Raw genomic sequence first — 17,500 nt, 5'->3', positions numbered from 1 at the left:
TGTACATTGGTGCAAGCGGACCAGTTTAACGTCACGGACTGCAACCCGGAGAACCCCATCTGCACAGAATCTGCGCAGAGCTGCACCCGCCTGCACTACAAGAACGCAAACCTGCCTGCGCATAGGCACAGTGTGCACGGATATACAAAACATGGCGGCGTCCTTGCAGCGGTTTGGCTTTGTAGGAAGGGGTTTTCTGAGAAGTAGTTTATTAAAGAGAAATGCCTTAACCAAGGTCTGTATTATCGGCTTGATGCGTACTTTATATTATATCACAGCTACCTTAAAGTATTGGTCTTTACGATTAAATAATTTGATACAACTTTGCTTACAACGTTAGTGGCTTAGAACTGGTGTAGTCCAGCGAAACATGCTACCGTGAAGAGAGCAAAGGGACTGAATTCGTGTATCGTGTTTTGCTTGTTGTGGGGATCGGGACCTATGAGACTATTTTATTTAATTTTGGTGACGCGTGATTCCACAGTTATTTACGAGAACCAAAATAACCGGTGTACAGTAACAACAACAGCAATAATTATTGTAAAAATACGTTATGTAAACTCTTAAACCGGGGGATAATCTAAAATAATTCAGTTAACACTGTAATTAAAATAATACGAAAGTAACGTCAAAGGCAGAGAAATTCTATAGCGCGGGGGTGAATGACGGCGTGAAATGTACGTCCGAACAGGTAGATGTTAGACGAGTTGTCGGAAGTGTGAACCGAGCACATTCAAGAAGAAATGTTTGACAGGCTTCAGGTTAACAGTAACAGACTTCCAGAGTTTTAAGATGGAAAGGGAAGATGGTTCTGAGCGTCATTTTAATGTCATTTTAATGTCATCTGTCTGTGCTGTCTTGTGTAAACACCGTTTCAGTTTTTGTGTGTATTTTTCTAACAGCACATTATTGGATCGAACAGACACAGAACCACCCAGGCAGCCAGCCAAGTGATTTTAAATGTACCCGAAACTAAGGTCACCACTTTAGAGAACGGACTCCGTGTTGCATCTGAAGATTCTGGGCTGTCAACATGCACGGTGAGTGTCTCAGATGATGTACAGTAGCTTTTGCTACAGACATCTTTAGTGAATAATCAAGCAGCTCCTGTAGTGTTCTTAAATAAGTGCGGGTTTGGAAATGTTTTTTTACCAATATGTGACACCCTGACAGGTGGGGCTCTGGATTGATGCTGGGAGTCGGTACGAAAATGAAAGAAACAATGGAACGGCTCATTTCCTGGAGCACATGGCTTTCAAGGTAAGGTAAGGTAAGGAAAGGGCTGAGGGTTTAGTTTGTAGTCTGGAAGTATATTATCTAAGGTGGAGTCTTAGTTTTCTGTCAGCTGTCTCAATATCTCTGCACCTAAAGAGTTTTCATGGGTGTTCATTTTTAGGGTAAAAGGTTTATTGCATAGGAATATGAAATGTGTAAATTCTGATGCTTAGTGTAAAACACGGTTCATGAATGTTTTAGTATTAAAAAACTAAACATACGTTGGGGTGTAGGCTGCATAGATAAGCCCCACTTTTTGTAAGGTTCTGTAAGCTTGATTTCCTGCTTACTACAGGGCACTAAGAAGCGGTCACAGCTGGATCTCGAACTGGAGATTGAGAACATGGGGGCTCACCTGAATGCGTACACCTCCAGAGAGCAAACTGTCTATTATGCCAAGGCGTTCTCTAAAGATCTTCCCAGAGGTATGGCGGTCACATGCTTTTGTGTCTTGACACATGGAGTGTGGAGAAGCTGCCATATATCATAAATAAGTGGCAGTTTTGCTTTGGAAATTTAATTATTTTATTATTTATTCTTTGACCATTTATATCTATTCATTACAACAGACAAAAGTCTCCCTAGTAAAGAGTAAAGTCAGCCGCCGGCCAGCTGTGGCTGGAATTCTCTAAGTGGCAGCATCCGATTGGCCAAATGCCTAATGTACTGAGCGCACAAAGTTTTTGAGTGAAAATTGGTAAAACGGAATACGAGATTTGTTTGTGAAATTGGTAGAAACCTGAGGTCGGGGACCTGTGTTTGTGGGCTAAATCTGGGTATCTTTGTCTCCTGAATGTCCAGCCGTGGAAATCCTTGCTGATATTATCCAGAACAGCACGCTAGGCGAAGCGGAGATTGAGCGCGAGCGAGGGGTCATCCTGCGAGAGATGCAGGAAGTTGAGACCAACTTGCAGGAAGTGGTATTTGACTACCTCCATGCCACAGCCTATCAGTCGACAGCACTGGGCCGAACAATCCTGGGGCCCACCGAGAACATCAAGTACGTATTCCCAGGAGCCAGGAACCTGCCCAGGCCAACTGCTTGTCCACTTTGTGAATGAGTGACACCAGCAGGAACACATGTGACCTGGTTTCATTTATTTTTTTTGCAGAACAATAAATCGGAATGACCTTGTTGAATACATCACTACGCATTATAAAGGCCCAAGGATAGTACTGGCAGCTGCTGGAGGTCAGTTATTTAGACTATACATCTTTCACTGTCGTATAATTCCGACTGCCACTTGACTGGCAAAGCAACCTTTTTTCCCTCTCTTTGAGGAGACGTAACAGTAAGGTTTAACCATGTCTACTGATCATGGTAGTGCTACAGTTTCACCGAATTGCATGCTGTAGTTTGGTAAATTTCCCCAATCTTGAGATTTCCTTAATACAGTAAAAGTAGTATGGTTCAGTCTAGGATAATATACGTTTCCTCATATCAAGGAATTCAGAAATTTGGAAAGGTTCAGAAGTAAAACCATATTTTTAAGCATTAGTTGGGTATTAGGTGTGGCTTTTTCCTTTGGAAGCCTCTCGATCTCTTTTAACATTTCTTTTAATAAAGCACACTTACCGTAAAGGCTGAAACAGCATAGGCCCCTGAATTAAATTACTGTAAATAATCTGTTCAGTCCTGGTAGCCCTGGTAGACTGGTGTGTGTGCAGGTGTTCAGTCCAGCTCTGCTCTGGAGGAGCAAAACCAGTTGGTTAGTGGCTTAACTGGACCGGTTTGCTAGCTCCTCCCAGCACACTGCAGCTTTACAGAGACCTGGTTAACCTGGAGACACACCGGCCCTCCAGGACCGGGACTGCACACCACTGCTGTAAATGACTTTAAGGAGCATGGATGAGGTTCAGGTTCCGTTTTTTGTTTGATTTAGGCGTGTCACACAGTGAGCTGATTGACCTGGCTAAGTACCATTTTGGTAGGCTGCCTGCTAAGTACGAAGGAGAAGCCCCAGCCCTTCCTCCGTGCAGGTTCACAGGCAGCGAGGTGGGTGTGCAGGATTCCCGCAGAGGGAGTACTAGGGCTCTGGGTCCTCTGGATCGTCACCACGCGTTTCCTTCCAGCTGTAATTCTGCCTGGCCGCGACGGGGAAGTATTTCAAAACAACTCACTGCTCAATTGACATTTAAGAATGAATTTGACACTTCCATCAGTATACATACAGTCATTACTATCTCAGGGTACCTTCTTTACAATTAGCTGTATTGTTTGTGCCCCTGTCTTGATATCCTGAAGACAAGTCAAAAAGTATTATACAGAATTATATCTTTTATATAACTTGTTTCCACTGAAGAGTTGTCTTTCTGCAGGCCTTGCTTATTTTAAGTGTAGTCTTTCCAGTTTTATCTGAAACAGATTTTTCTAAAAGGTCCAGCTGGTTTCTATTTACTAGAGTTTGGTGTACAGATTGCCATATGGTATACTGGTCTACCATGCTGAAAAAAATAAAGTATAATCTTTTTTGGTGGTTTTTAACATTAAGCTTTGTTTTAGAAAACAGATTTACCTACATGAAAGATGATTAAAGAGGTGCCAAGTTAACACCATGTTTATCCGTCAGTGACTGAAAAAGTGCATTCCTGTACAAGCCTTTACATTATGTTAGAACAGCTCTGATGAGATCAAAGATGCTCAGCAGCTGAAGAGGGAGATAATGTTCTGATCCATGCTGGAAATTTCCCTCCCGGCAGGTCCGTGTGAGGGATGACAAGATGCCCCTGGCACACATTGCCATAGCTGTGGAGGCAGTGGGCTGGTCCCATCCCGATACCATCCCTCTCATGGTGGCCAACACGCTGATCGGCAACTGGGACCGGTCCTTTGGAGGCGGTGTGGTACGACACTCCTTTGCTCTTGCAAAACACCCGTGCCCGCTTGTGAATTCTGACGTAAAAAGTGCCGTAACCTGTTCAGATGTTGTATGGAGGTGTAAAAAATAATTGTAGAAAAACGCAGATTTTTTAAGAGGTAGTCCAAACATTCTGCCCAATACAAAAAATAGATTTGCTTTTCCACTTTTGTGCCTCAGTGGTGCAGTGGTTAGTCTTGATGCCTCATAGCTCTGCAGCCCTGGGATGCTATTTGTGTGAAGTTTGTATGTTCTCCCCTGGTTCACATGGATTTCCTTCAGGTGCTCCAGTTTCCTCCCACAGTTCAACTACATACTAGTATGTTAAGTGTCTTCTGGGAAAATTGGTCCTGGTGTGTGGGTGTGTGCCTGCCCTGTGACAGCCATGCACCAATTGCTAGCTGGGTTAGGGTCCAGCTCATCTGCGACCCTGAAATAGAAGAAACGGTTAGAAAATGTATGGTCTTTTATGCCTCTTCTTTCTTCACTGTAGAATCTGTCCAGCACGTTAGCTCAGATGGCCTGCCAGGGCAATCTGTGCCACAGCTTCCAGTCCTTCAACACCTGCTACACCGACACAGGTCTGTGGGGTCTCTATATGGTCTGTGAGCCAAGTACCATTGCCGAGATGATGCATTTCACTCAGAGAGAATGGTAAGACATATCTGCTGCTGTCAAGAATAACATATGCTTTTGACATTCCTTTTAAGTTCTCAGAACCCTAAATCTGGAATCTGGTTATTTGTAAAATATTAATCTGAAATAGGAGATTGGATAAATTGATATAAAACCAAACACAATTTTAAACACAGAAGCCAAGCAGCAGGAAATGAAGAAAAAGACAGATGAGGTATTTACTGTATGTCAAAAAGTTCAGTTACTGAGTATGAATAATTTTACACAGAAGATAGAAACTCTTCAGTTATCTCCATCCTTATCGAGCCTCCCTAAAACTGGTGCTGAGAACCACTTTATTGAGTAATCATATTTTATGTGTCCTGGCTACTTTCAGGATTTAATTGTCATAACATCGACTTTTTCATTTTTCCCCATGTGCACTGCTAAGATTTACTTCCATTATTTTTCTAATGTGTTATTTCAGGATGTCCCTATGTACAAGTGTCACTGAAAGTGAGGTAGCACGTGCCAAGAATCTACTGAAAACAAACATGCTTCTGCATCTTGATGGTACAGTATAGTTGTAAATTACAAGAATGTTGCAAGAATCTAATACTGAATCTATTGGTGCAAAAGTTCTCAAGATGCAACACTGCTTTATAAAATGTGTGCTTTGCTTCAGGATCCACTCCTATCTGTGAGGACATTGGTAGACAGATGCTGTGCTACAGCCGCAGAATTCCCCTTCCTGAGCTGGAGGCTAGAATTGACGTAAGTGGAGTCTCAGCATTTCCAAACAGAGCTGATGACATACGTACTATACTGCATGTGCTCAAATCCTTAAGCCCCATTCCCTGATTATATCAAGTCCCTTTGATGCATAACTGTAATTTTCATTCTTGTATTTTCCATAGAAAAACTTCACATATTTCTGGCCGTGCTGAATAGTTTTTGCTTAAGTTGTTTTTCTCTTTCAGGCCATCGATGCCAAAACCATCAAGGATGTCTGTACAAAATATATCTATGACAAATGTCCTGCGGTTGCTGCTGTTGGTATGTTTTAATTATGTCAGCTTGATCTATTAAACACTCAGAAATTAATTCCTTGTCACTGTCAGACATCTTTCAAAACCATTCAGTGATGCTGCTCACCAAGACGACAAACCTTTGAAAATCACAATGTTGCCTGTAATACTAAAGCTGAAAATGTCTGGATTTATACATGATGTAGTTGTAGTTATATATGATGGAGTTTGTCCTGACTTTACTCTTTAGTTCTTACAAAAAAATAGCCAAGTATATAGGGATTGTAGAAGTATGGTGTAAAAGCTGTAGTATTTCATACAATACTCTGAACTTTTTTAGATTAACTGAAAATATATTATATTAATAATAATGTTATATTAACAGGTTCAGTAGCTTTAGAACTCAAAATTCTCCTTGAACCTTATCCACCAGGCATGTAGTGTTATTATAATTTCTTGGTATTTATAATTGAAACTACACTTTTTCAGTGTGCTATGCATGTCAGTTATTGTTTATGATTTGTTTTTTTAATTGCTGTTTTTCTACAGCTAATGAAAATGAATACCACATTTTTAAGGGCTCTATATCAATATTGCCTTAAATTCTTCTAATCACTTTGGACTCTGTCCATTTGTTGTGTTTAAGAAGTCAATTCAAGAAAAGTTTTACATACTAGAGCTACATAAAATAATAATTAGACAATATTTTCACTAACCTTTACAGCATTTGTCTTGTGCATAATGACTTCTTGAATTTGGTTTAGACAAATCAGGCTACAGCAGTGGATCATTGTCTTTCTTCCTACTGGTTTGTTTGTTTTTTCCAGGACCCATTGAACAGCTTCCAGACTACAACAGAATCCGGAGTGGAATGTACTGGCTGAGAACATAGGACTAAGAACATGGCTATTTTATACAATAACTATGGCTATAATTTACCTTGAAATGATTGTTCTGTGAAAATAAAGTGGTGTACAAGAAAGAAGGATTAAAAATATTAAACATTTGTTTGCATTTTTTATTATAAAATAAAGACAGCACAACAACACTAAAAGAACACAGTTTATATACTTGTCATTTTTTACTTTTAACAGCAACTTGTTCCTGGGCAGCTTTCTTGGCTTTCACCATCTCAACCAGCTCCTAGAGGGAGACCAGAAAACCAGTTTTAAATTACAGAGCAGCACCTTGCACTGATCTTCAACATTTTAATTAGCCCTTTTCACACCCTGAATTGAATTTACTCCTTCATTTTTAAAGGATGTTCAAGTAGAACAGCATCTACAACAACAATACCGAAATGGTTTTGTGAAAGTATTACCATTTCCAGTACGTGAAAGACAAACCTTTTTTAAAAGCTAACAAATGAGTTTAGTTCAAATGATCTGAAATGAAAACAAAGTGGACTTTCAAATGGGTTCTGCCACACAAACTGTGTAAAATACGGTGAAAGTTATCTACAAGTGGACGACTTGTGAAATATCACTGAAAGCACATTACCTTATATCTCTTCATACAATCCTTCTTAGTACGGCCGGGAACCGCAGCTGCAATCTTCTCCCATCTCTCCTGGGTGTTAACAGGAAAGGTCTTCAGCGCTTGCTCCAGGAGCTTCTGTTCCTCTGTTGTCCATGGAGCAGAATTTGTATCCGAGCTTGAAACTACAAAACCACCAGAAGAGAATTCCTTAGTAGAAAGATTCACAGTACCGATGTAACCAGAAAACCAGGCATCCATTCATCCACAAAAATTGTTCCGCTACACATTGTTAAAAAGGTGGGTTAAAAACAGTCCTGTTCTTGTGCCCAATCTGCTCCAGAAAGAAATCAAAACTGAAATCCTCTGTGTTAGTGTTTACAGGCCCTGCTCCCATCATATCTTACCATCAAATCGTTCTGAGGGAACTGCATTGTCGACAGTCGGGGGCACGGCCGCATGCTCCTTTTTAAACTTTTCAAATGCTTTCTTGTTGATTTCATCTTTCTGGTGAGGATCTAAGGCAGATAATAAAAAGATTTTCTTCTGTAAAACACGCGATGGAAAAGCATGTTTTAGAAATGAGAATGCAAACACACATGATGCACTTACCGAGTTTTTGTAAATTCTTGGCTTTATTAATAACATCCTTGGCATTTCGTTTGATGCCACTAGTAGAGTGCAAATTCATGTAGTTGGCAATCACTTCCCACCTTAAAAGAAAATAAAAGCATGTCAAAAGAGCCACATGTAATTGTAAACGTTTTACATCTTTTTTCCGGGGGGGGGAGAATGCTAGATTTCTGACCAGGAAATACCCTAGGTCATCTTGCAAACACAAACCAGGTAAGAAACTAGACAGACAGATGGGGAAAAGTTGACTTCACTTATTTGCAAATTTGTTCCTGATCTCTTACTTTATAAAGCGCCACATCCATAGCAGTGAATTTAGAGTATTCCTTAACCTCCCTAAACAAAACTTTCATGTTTTAAATCCATTCAGCCTTTTCTAGTGTCTGAAAGGGAATAGGGTACATTCTATTACAGAGCAATTGTCTTTAAGAACATTAGAGCGATCAGAAATGAAAGGAGGCCATTTAGCCCATCTGCTCGGTAGTAGCCAATGGATCCAAGGACGGCATCCGGAGGGGTGCTCCTCGCAAAGGCGACGCTCGTTACCTGGCGTTGGTTCCGGCAGGGAAAAGGTTGACGGCTTTGATGAGCAGCTGCAGCTCCTCCTCGTTCCAGCCCTTGCTGCCCCCTCCGGCTCCGCTGCTGGCCTGCTCGGAAATCCTGGCGGCCTGGCGCGCCCGGGCCTCCGCCTCCCGCTCCCTCTGCAGCTGCGCGTTCACCTCCTGCACCTGCACGGCACCCGCGCGGCCCAGCGTGAGCACAGCGTGGCAAGCAGCCGCCCTCGCTCCAGACCCCCTCGCCACTCCCCACTCCAACTTACGTGCTTTTCAACCGCGGCCTTGCCTTCCTGCTTTGTACTCGACGCAAGCTCTTCGTTCAAGGACTGTAGGCTACGGGGGGGGGGGAGAAATAAAATCATTATAAAGACGTCTTAAGGGTTACAGATGATATAAAGTACTAAGAAAATAAATAACAGGCAACATGGAAGCTATAACATTAGACTCGCAGCTTGAGTGAATATTCTCATGAGCTGGGAAGAATTTAAAATGGCTTTCTGTACCTCACAAGCTCCAGTCGATCGCAGAGTTTTTCTATCTCTTCCATCATCTTCACACTTTCAGCCTCATTGTCAGCAAAGTAATTCCAGTTCTTTAAATAAAAGGTAGATGAGTCATAAACAACAACAAAGACCTCAAAAAACAAGCCCAGCGTCAGTATAACGAAAGTGACGGGGCTCAAAATGGAAACATCCAAAACTTAAATCTTTATTGGGCCAGACTAATCCCACTACATCCAACCTGAAACAAAAAGCCTCATCATAACGTTTGGGGTACCTTGCATGTTGTCCTGAGTTTCTGCCTTTCCTTTTTGATGGCTTTCTTCTGGATCTCCTTCTCTTTCTTGGCCTGCAGCGCGGCCTGCTTCGCCTCCTCCTCCTCCTTCTCCTTGGCCAGACGGGCAGCCTCCAGTTCGGCCTGCCTTGCCTGCACACAGCAAGTATGTTTCGCACGTACCGCATGGAGGAGAGACGGTGCAAAGAGGCAGAATCAGAAGCTGTGGTCGAGACTTATATTCTTACACCGTGGTTTTAAAATGGACAAATATAGGAATGGCACAATAAATAATTCCAAACAACTGTCGAAATATAAGGAATACTAATGACAAACTGTCATTGGTACACAGAAAATATACATAATAACAAAGTCAACCCCATGGAGTCATGCAGAATCGTCGCATGAAACAAGGAAAAATGTTAAAAACCTAGAGTCTCTTTTTTACTCAAAGCTTGTGGGTGTCTGAAAAAAGCTAGCCTGCCGTGTTGTCAAAGCATATAATGTGGCTTCTTTCAAAAAAGAAACTCTGGATAGCTTAGCTACTAGCAACCAGATATTCTAGTAGCCACAATGCTGGATGGGCCCTATGACCTCATCTCATTTCTAACTTCTCATGACCTCAAAACCACAATCAGGTGCATTAAAGACAAGACCACTTACGTTGCACTTATTATTGCAAACATTTGGATGTAAAAAAATTCAGAAACTTATTTAAAGTACAGGCTCATGGCCAGTGTACAACAGAAGCCTTTTCGATCATTACTTTTGAGAGAGAAGTTAAATATGGCCCCTCATGTAGTTTAGCATCCTGGAGGCAACAGGCTTCTTCATGCCCACCAGCTCTTCACGTGTAAAGTAAAACGCTAAGGACAAACACGCAGCATTTTGCTCGCTAATAACAGACCCGTTCTTTCTCCTCCTGTTCTTTCCTCTTCGCTTCAGCTTTGGCTTTCTTCTCGGACTCTTTTCTCGCCTTCTCGTCTTCCTTGAACTTCTTTATCCGGGGATCACAGCTGTACGCAGTGTCTAAAACAGAGGATAACCCTGTGACCTTGATCCAGTGCCGGGAGACAACAGCAAGCTGAATCAGGATGGAGAACTGAAAACCTAAAAAACCTCCTTAATTCCTTTCTCCAGGCTAACACTTTTCAATTAAGCGCTTCTCACCCACTAATGTCCGTATTCTGTTCATTTCCTCTTTTTTTCGCTGTGCTCTAGACGCACGGTTTTGCTTTTCAATCCACCTTCTTTCATCTCGGCTAGAAGGCATTGGGGAAAAACAAAGTAGCATTAACATGCAATCTTTCACATGGAAAACATGGGATAACGTCTTACCGTGACGCATATTTCTTCAAAAGACATTTAGCTATAAACAATAGGTTCCAAACACACATCACATTACATGAAATGAAAATTAATTGGTTTAATGAACCTCTTTCTTCTCAAAGTCAGTCAAATCCTTTATAATAGGCTGCACGTCAGCTAGTGTGATTAATCATATATATAAGGGGTCTCAGACTTGTCTTCTACTCTTTATTTCAACCTGAGTAGTCAATTAAATAATTAAACTAATTACAAACACCGTATATAGGATTTTTCTTGAAATCTTTTACAGCTGGATACACAAGACGCTCACATCAGTAGTTACCTAGAAATTGCCTCAGAGCCAGGGTAAAAGTATTAGAATTATGCAGCGAATTAAATAATTATGTAACCAAGAACGTCAGTGGAACAAATATCCCAAGATACAAGACCCCCCAGAAAATGAGTTTGAGACCGCTGATCTAAATTTCAGATCACATACCATTCTGCTTTTTCCTTTTCTTCCTCATCCAAGTAAGAGAATTCTCTCCAAGAATCAAAGTTGTACCTGAGATTCAAAGGAAGCAAAGAACACATGAATTTCAGTTCATAAAACATTTGAGAGTGTATACTTCAGAGTGTCATCTGTGTAGAATACACTAATTTGCTGTCATCCATGATCATGAGAATCTAAAACGATAATAGTAGAAAGTATAACAAAAATAATACTTCCAAAATGCTGGAAGGTCTTCCCTATAAGGTATTTAATCCCGAAATACCAAGCCTTTACTGTAGTTTCCTTTGAGAAAATAAGAGAAATTTGTACATTTTACTTACCAAAAGGAGTAGAAGTTATCCACTTCTTCAAATGATGAATTCATATTTCCCAGTTTGGGGACATACTTTTTGGTTGTCCACCTGTTTATGTTCAAGAATTTAAAAAAAAGACACCATTCCTAGTGTGAGTGAGTAGCCTCCAACATGTTTCAAGATTTAATAATTTATAGACAGCAACCAGACAATCCAGACACTCTCCTCAGACAGTAGTTATTAAAGTAGTACAGCAGGTTCTTGACATTCGCAAAGGTGTAGAGACCTTTCACAAATAAGTAATACTTAAAGTAAGCAAGTAACCCGCCCTTTAATGCTAATTAAGGTAATGTATTAGATCGAAGCTGATTTAAATTAACACTGATTAACTAAAAGATACAGTACAACAGTAATTACAAATGTATAGTAATCAGCTAAAAAAAAAAAACATGAATGCCTCCTCTGTGTCCCTGCTTCTGGGATTATCATGCCCTACTGTAAAGAAATGGACAATAAAACTGTCACGAAGCTCTTCATAAAAGTCTTTTCCTTTAAAAAAAAATAAACTGTAATTCCCCACGCTGTAGACACAAACACTGGAGTGTTTATTACAATATAAAAACAAGACCACACTAACCCTCCCTTTAATGCTAATTAAGGTAACGTATTAGATCGAAGCTGATTTAAATTAACACTGATTAACTAAAAGATACAGTACAACAGTAATTCCAAATGTATAGTAATCAGACTGAGATACACATGCTGGGTGGAGAGTACTTGGGCAGGGGCAGGAAGAGGCTCACGCACTACCTATATTCCTCTCGCTATCCTCATCTATTTCACTGCTGATCTGAAGGTTTCTTCACACTCTGTTCCTCCGTCTCCATGACCATCAGTCAGGCCACATCACAAATAAGCAATTCTGCAGATATTGAGACCCTGACACATCTTATTGTTATAGAGTTGCTTTCTTCTCTTTCCATGTTGACAACTATTTTACGTTTTTACTAATCAATTGTACCAGAAGGTAAAAGAATCCTCTTCGTTGACTGTAAGGGACCAGTTTTACGCAAAGCCTTGAATCCCATTTGTGAAGTAACTGATCACTCCAGTTAATGCAACACTGCACCTGTCTTCAAGTCTCTGGAAGAAACTGAGGTCTAACTAATAATCTAGGGAAGTGGACAAAACTATAGAGTATTGAGGACAGCACACAGCCAAATGCAAAATGTCTGCAAGTCATTCACACCACAAAATATCAGATTTTACTTAATTACAAATGTATGCATTTTTTCCCTAAATGAACTTGTTCAAAACTTGTGCAGAAATTAATTTAAAATCCTAATTAAAGGTGTCTAGATAAGTTCAGACAATTTCGAAATACAAGGAATACACAGCTAGGGCAATGTAGATACATAAAATGTAACTGTAGGGAAAAAAAATCGTTTGTCACCACATAATGACCATCATATTCAAAAGAGATCCACGCAATGACCACCATAAGCTAAAGGATTTAAATGCCACTGACTGTCTTCTGATCCATGCTTCTCTACCACTTTATTCCTGACTAGTTTAGAAAGCTCTATTTTCAGTATTGTTGGCTTGGCTGGCTCACCCACCTTGCATTTCTTTCAAAAACAGGAGCAAAAACCTCAAAGAAGTTATCTTTGCCCTCACTCTTCGTAGGCACGGCATTGTCAAAGGTGGGATCCACACTGTCAAATGCTCGACGCTTCACAGGATCTGACAGGATTTCATTGGCTGAAAAAGCGGACAAATAAACAAGTATTTTTAAATACAACTAGCCTAACAAACCATTTTCACACAAGAAAGATGGCACTCTCCTTTTTTTCAGAGGTCCAATAAAAAAAAAAAACCTGTACTAAAGGCAAAGGTATCAGTAAAAACCCTGACAATCAACAAACTGCTGTTATAGCAGTTCAGGGAACAAAACAGCCCCATACTGGAATGACTCCATTCCAATTAATGCTTAAAGCCTAACAAAATAATCAGTGGAAAATAGGAGCTTAAGAGGAGATGTAGCCCTTGTATTACATTGCAAAGACAATACCTCATTGATAAAAGAAAAATATATACATGGTTTAGAAGAGGACAGGAGGAAAATATTGAAGTATGTTCGCTACATGCGTGTGTAGGCTGCACCACTGAAAGCTTTTGAAGGAAACAGTCAATATAATTATATATTTTGAACTCTGGGTCCCAGGTTTTTCTCGTTGAGTGGACAATGTTCATGTGAAGCAAAACAAAGACTAATCATACCTGTTCTTTCCCAACCTCTAGCTTTACAAACCCCACCTCCTATGCAGCTTCTGACTCAGTGCGAGACAATATGGATCCGGTAATTACATACCTTTCCCTCACACCAAATGACTGTCTCATTATAGGTTCAGTCTGGCTCTAAGCCAGTAAAAACAGTTCACACTATTCACTATTCTACTTGGGATCCATCATGACAAGTCTCTCCAAAGGGGATCCCAACTGAAGGTCTTGAAGTGTCTTGAATTACATCAGGTAGGATCCAGGACTCACATTCCAAAAATTAAATTACCTTTTGTAATGCACGTAAAATAGTCATTGTCTCCTTCCACTATCTGCTCTCCTGCCGCTTTCCTCTTATCAGGGTGATGTTTTAAAACCATTGCTTTGTCTGGTGAGAAGAAAAAGAAAAGTTGTCATATCCAGCAGGAAACCCATGGGCTGGTGCCCATAGGCCTGCAAGAGCTCACTGCCCCCTTGGGGATCTTTAGGGAGAAACCAGAAAGTTTCATCAGTCAGAAACGTCTCTTGATTATATTAAAAAAAACCCTGGAGACAAAAACTAACAATCCTGCATATTAAAATTTACTCCAGGGTAAGATCAATTTTAAACTGTGGTGTAAAAAATGGTTGATTTACTAATCTGTACAGAATGATTTAGATATAAAGATGAAAAAAAAGATACGTACGAGCTGCTTTGATTTGTTTTTGTGTTGCTCTGTATCTTAAATGAGCCAATCCCAGAACAGCATAGTGATCTTGATTCTGTGAAACAAAAAATGAACACAATCACAGCTCACTAATGTCACAGAGAACCTTCTGTTACATAACCCGTACCAGTAGAATTGTTTATCATGTGAGATAATACCTACAATGTAATGGCATGGGAACTATTTACAGTGGTCCGAGTCCAAACTTAATTCCATTAGGTAGGCAGTCTTCCCATAAAAAAAATGGTGAGATATTAATGTCTAAGCCATAAGCCATTTCAGAAAAAGCAATGTGTATTATGCATCACAGCATATGAAACAAGAAATCTTCTGATCAACAATTTTTAAACCTTAAACCCAAGATTAAAAAGTCACGTATGGTTAGTGCTTTCCACGTCTCTCTCCAATTTAACACAAAAACAGAAAAGCACGGCACTTTTCACATTCCACGTTACTCTGCTACTCGCGTTTAAAAAAAAAAAAGATTAAAAACTACTGTACCTTCCAGTCCTTGGGATCCAGTGTCCTAAGCATGGGAAACTCCTCCAGCTGCAGTTCTTCATCTTCCGACTCTTCGGACAGCTCCTTCTCCTCCTCCAGCTCCTGGAAGGAAGCCGACAAGTTCCTGCTCCTCCTCTTGAGGAATGCCTCAAACCACCTGCCCACTGGCTCCACCTGGGAGAGCACCGCAGCTGTGAAGACGAGAAGAGTCAGTGTCCGAACCCAAACAGCTTGTGTCCCAATGTCCTGGTTTTTGTGTTCTCGCCTAAGGAGATGATGTTTCCCGCCGGATCTAGTCAGATAACAGGGAGTAAACCCCACGGGGACAATGGAAAATCCACATGCGGCCAAGGAGACCGTGCACACTCCACCCAGATGGTGCCCCAGTCTGGAATGCAAAGCAGTGCTCATTACCCCACCACCCCACCTGAGATGGTGTGGGGATGGAGCTTGGTGGAAGAGCTTTTTAATTATTGCAAAACTCACTTGATCTCTAGACAACATGCAGAAGCTTTTCAAAAGAATGCCAGCACGTAGAAGACTAGAATTAAAATCAAATGGCACATTGAAATTGTGCCTTGAGAATGCTCTAGATGGAAAGGTGCTATTTAAGAATAAAATCGGAATAATTAAGTTGTAGTCAGGACTCATTTCAAATATTGTGTTCAATTTTGGTCGTCATTTTATAGACATGAGATGGCTGCTCTGGAACCTGTCCACATTCACATAACACATTCCAGGGCCTAGGAGAATGTCTTGCATTGACAGACTGAAAGTACTGAACCCTTTTAGTGCTGAACAGAGAACACAACAAGGGGACCCCAATACAAGTTTTCAAAAGCCTCAAAAGGTATTGATAAAATCAACACAGAGGATGCCTTTGGAATTAATAGTGAAAAAAGAACCAGATGGTACAAGTGGAAACGACATGTAAGTGCATTTAAAACCAAAAAGAGGAAGCACTACTTTACCCTAAGGGCTGTGGGAGAATGGAACACGCTATCCAGTCATGTTGCTGAAGCTAACACCCTGGCTTCTTTCAAGAAATGTCTGGATAAGACCTTTGGATCAATTAGCTACTAACTACCAAATAGACCAGATGCACCAAAAGGCCTCTCCTTTGTAACCTTTATTAAATTGTATTACAGTCCAGTGGTAGGAAGAGAGGACAGATAAAGACATGAGGGCAGGAGTGATCATTTTTTACCACGACATGCTTGATATACTGAATGACAGCCACAGCTACAGTAAAGCTTGCAGGCCTTCCCTCTTGAGCTGGTTTTAGAAGTGTCAGACATTTAATTAAAAAACTAGAAATCCTTTTGAATGTTCAAATCACTGCAGTTTTAGAAATTGGAAAGCGAAAAGAATGCTGCACAAAGTTAACATTTTATTTTCATGTAATACATTTCTAACTTAAACCTAGTCAAAAACGAAGACATTCCAAATAATAACTGGCGTTTTAAATCATATGCATTGTTTAAAAAGCTGATGTTGACTTAAAATAAAACAGGAATACTATTACAAGCAATAATTAAGTAGGAAAGGATATAACGAGAAGATACTAATGAGATGTAATAATTTTTGTTACCTGTTCCTCAAAAGGTATAGTTTTTTTCCCACTGCATATTAAAGCTACAAAAACGACGCCAGAGGGAAACAGAGTCTCACATCTGTTGCAGAATCACTGCGACGCTACAACTACCCAATTTACAAATTGATATAAACATACATAGACCAACTCTCCGATTATTAAAAGTTACAAAGTGCCAAGTGTGCCGAAGACGTCTGTACACTCGCAGGTCGGGACACCCCAAGTAAGTTTTCGTAGTGAAAACGAATACTTACCATAGTAATTTAACTTGATAATATTGCTTGAATAAAATAAATGAAGTTATATTTAACAATCCAGTCAAGACTCTCGTTCGACCCTGATAAAAGTGAACCGGCATGTAACCGCAATCAATTAATGTCTAAGACTGTAACGTTTACAGATAAATCTGGAGTTCAACTCTTTAGAAATGTGCCGTGAATTCCGTAAAAGCGGCTTCCACGCATCCCTTTATGCGACACTGCACACCGCTCCAGGTTACTAAAATAATAAACAGCTTCAATCAGCAGGATTTCCACAGGCTCAATGACTCCTCACCTGCAATGGGCTTACAGACAGCTGTAACCTGCCCTTCCAGCGCTTCCTTCAACATCCTCGACCGTTCAGTTGCTTCACTAGAAAATCATTCACATGTATTATTACGAATACAATGTTTCCGAAAACAGTATCGTCCGGTTTCAGGGTTCACCACATGGAATCGCCGTCCAGCCCCAGGATCTTCCAGGGCACTTCTTGTGCAACAACTGCAGTTCCGTAGTCACCCGCAGAGCCCGAGATCATTGGTTCCTATTCTGCTTATAGCTGTTGTTTCTCATGCCACGAAGATGACTTAGCATGTCGTATCAATGTCTTGAATATTAGGGCAGAATTAAACTGAACTGGCGAATTATTAGACACACAAACGTTCCTGTCTTTATTTAAAAATTCAGTAACCTTCGTAATAAACAATGCGTTCTAGATTTCTGTTGCAATATTGTGTCAGATCATACAATGTAAAAAATAAATAAATTAGTTTTTGTAATTAAAACATTATGACCCAAATCACGTGTTGTGAGAAGGGTTTTTATAA

At 40.4% G+C, this 17,500-nt stretch overlaps 2 protein-coding genes across 2 annotated transcripts; one reads left to right on the top strand and one right to left on the bottom strand.

Annotated features, from left to right (window-relative positions):
* Window positions 1–103: 103 nt before the first annotated feature.
* pmpcb (peptidase, mitochondrial processing subunit beta) lies at window positions 104–6,782 on the top strand. The gene is made up of 13 exons (XM_006633463.3): window positions 104–235; window positions 903–1,040; window positions 1,174–1,260; window positions 1,571–1,700; window positions 2,077–2,275; window positions 2,388–2,467; window positions 3,159–3,271; window positions 3,976–4,119; window positions 4,627–4,787; window positions 5,236–5,321; window positions 5,434–5,522; window positions 5,729–5,804; window positions 6,604–6,782. Exons 1-13 carry the CDS (start codon window positions 152–154, stop codon window positions 6,666–6,668), a joined length of 1,452 nt encoding a protein of 483 aa, XP_006633526.2. The 5' UTR covers window positions 104–151; the 3' UTR covers window positions 6,669–6,782.
* On the bottom strand, window positions 6,781–17,428 carry dnajc2 (DnaJ (Hsp40) homolog, subfamily C, member 2). Its single transcript, XM_069192417.1, has 17 exons — window positions 16,969–17,428; window positions 14,820–15,010; window positions 14,298–14,373; window positions 13,901–13,999; window positions 12,951–13,092; window positions 11,359–11,439; window positions 11,024–11,089; window positions 10,387–10,478; window positions 10,124–10,245; window positions 9,220–9,369; window positions 8,946–9,034; window positions 8,706–8,775; window positions 8,432–8,613; window positions 7,865–7,965; window positions 7,660–7,770; window positions 7,277–7,437; window positions 6,781–6,919 (listed from the first exon to the last, which is right to left on the bottom strand). Exons 1-17 carry the CDS (start codon window positions 17,021–17,023, stop codon window positions 6,851–6,853), a joined length of 1,857 nt encoding a protein of 618 aa, XP_069048518.1. The 5' UTR covers window positions 17,024–17,428; the 3' UTR covers window positions 6,781–6,850.
* Between the last annotated feature and the right edge of the window lie 72 nt (window positions 17,429–17,500).

Source organism: Lepisosteus oculatus, chromosome 7, assembly GCF_040954835.1.
Source record: "Lepisosteus oculatus isolate fLepOcu1 chromosome 7, fLepOcu1.hap2, whole genome shotgun sequence".
NCBI lineage: Eukaryota > Metazoa > Chordata > Actinopteri > Semionotiformes > Lepisosteidae > Lepisosteus > Lepisosteus oculatus.
This window is presented reverse-complemented; position numbering and strand designations above follow the sequence as displayed.